We start from the raw sequence: 1,480 nt of genomic DNA, 5'->3' as shown, positions 1-1,480 counted from the left end.
CATCACTTTCAATACAGATTAATACGAAGGCACGGAGTGACAGAATGAGAGGGGATGRCTTCAGACTAGTAGAAGTTTGCAGAGAAGCTCTAATTTGCCAAATGTGCTGCTTCTTCCTCAAACAGAAACACGATGAAATCTTGCAGGAGTGGTGAGGGCAAACTGGGGGATGTTGGTGGCAAGCTGTTTTTTTCTCTTTTTTTGCTGTTGAAAAGCAATGTGTTGCAGTCCAGGACCAAGGGATATTGATGGAGAAGCACCAATGGGTGGCAGCGTTTATCCCCTGGCCTGAGGCTGGAAGACCGATTTGCATGTGTGAGAGTGCATGATATTAAATAAAAAAAAATAAGTAAAATGGGGACAAAAGGGTTCAGCAGCAAGCCTGGCAGGTGGCAGAGCCCCTGGGAGGTTTGTGACACACAATCATTCTCTCGTGTGTCCCCAGCTGACCCGGGATCGCTGCGGCCACGCCGGCGCAGAGCTGTGTTGTGCTGCCGGGCCAGTTGCTTGGAAAAAGAGGAAGAAAAAAAAAAAAACCTAAACAAATCAAAGAGGAAAACTCACCAAGGCAGGCGGCAGCGGGTTCCTCGGGCGGGGCCGAGGTTTCCAAGGCTACTGCAGTCACACTGCCAGCTCGGACAGAGCTGCCTTTGGGGTCATTTTGTACAATTTTTAGAGTTTGAGTTKGTTGAGCTGCTCGTGGCTCAGGTTCTGTGTTGGGGGGAAGTTGCTGGCTGAGGACTTAGTTTGATTCCAGCCTTGCARGTGAGGGGGCTGGGCAATGCGAGCTTTTCTAAAGGGCTCGGAGGGGTGTTTCCAGCTGAAATCCTACACCACGACCATCGGGAGCCGCAGAGGGGCCGACATCGTCCTGCAGGTAGGGCCGGGGCAGCTGAGCATCCTAAAAGGGGCTGTGGTTTGGGAGGGGGGAGGAGGATGTGCCAGAGTGTTGGGGTCCCAGTTTATGGTGGGACTGACAAGCAGAAAAGGGGCTCAGCAGAGCAGGACCAAACCTGGAGCCAAATCCGGCAGCGTTCCCTGCCCGTGCCCCCTCCCAGTCCGCAGGTGTAGCAGATCGTCACGCAGCCCTGGAATTCTCCCCCTCGGACAACAGCTTCGTCCTCCGGGACTTCAACTCCCCCCACGGCACCTTTGTCAACAGCTGCCAGGTCCAAAACGCGGCCGTCAGGGTGAGGCCGGGGGATGTGCTGAGCTTCGGCACCGCGGGAGCGTCCCTGGAGCTGCTGGTGGATGGGACAGCCCAGGTAGGGAGGGGATGTCTGGGGAAAGGTGCCCAGGGAAGGAAGGGTGAGGATGCTCAGGGAAAGGTGCCCAGGGAAAAGTGGGGTTGCTCACGGAAAGGTGCCCAGGGAAGGGCGGGGATGCTCAGGGAAAGGTGCCCAGGGAAGGCTGGGGATGTCCAGGGAAAGGTGCCCAGGGAAGGCTGGGGATGCTCAGGGAAAGGTGCCCAGGGAAGTGT

At 56.1% G+C, this 1,480-nt stretch overlaps 1 protein-coding gene across 1 annotated transcript in view; it reads left to right on the top strand.

Moving 5' to 3' along the window:
• Positions 1–781: 781 nt before the first annotated feature.
• LOC130585060 (forkhead-associated domain-containing protein 1-like) overlaps positions 782–1,480 on the top strand; it is a 25,457-nt gene continuing 24,758 nt past the window's right edge. The window contains exons 1-2 of the mRNA XM_057385386.1: positions 782–877; positions 1,059–1,265. Coding sequence (XP_057241369.1) covers positions 782–877; positions 1,059–1,265 — 303 coding nt within the window. The remainder of the gene's footprint in view (positions 878–1,058; positions 1,266–1,480) is intronic.

This window comes from Malurus melanocephalus, unplaced genomic scaffold, assembly GCF_030028575.1.
Source record: "Malurus melanocephalus ecotype Western Australia unplaced genomic scaffold, MMel_1.1 scaffold_822, whole genome shotgun sequence".
Classification (NCBI taxonomy): Eukaryota; Metazoa; Chordata; class Aves; order Passeriformes; family Maluridae; genus Malurus; species Malurus melanocephalus.
The sequence above is the reverse complement of the archived record's forward strand: the minus strand, read 5'-3'. Positions and strand labels throughout refer to the sequence as shown.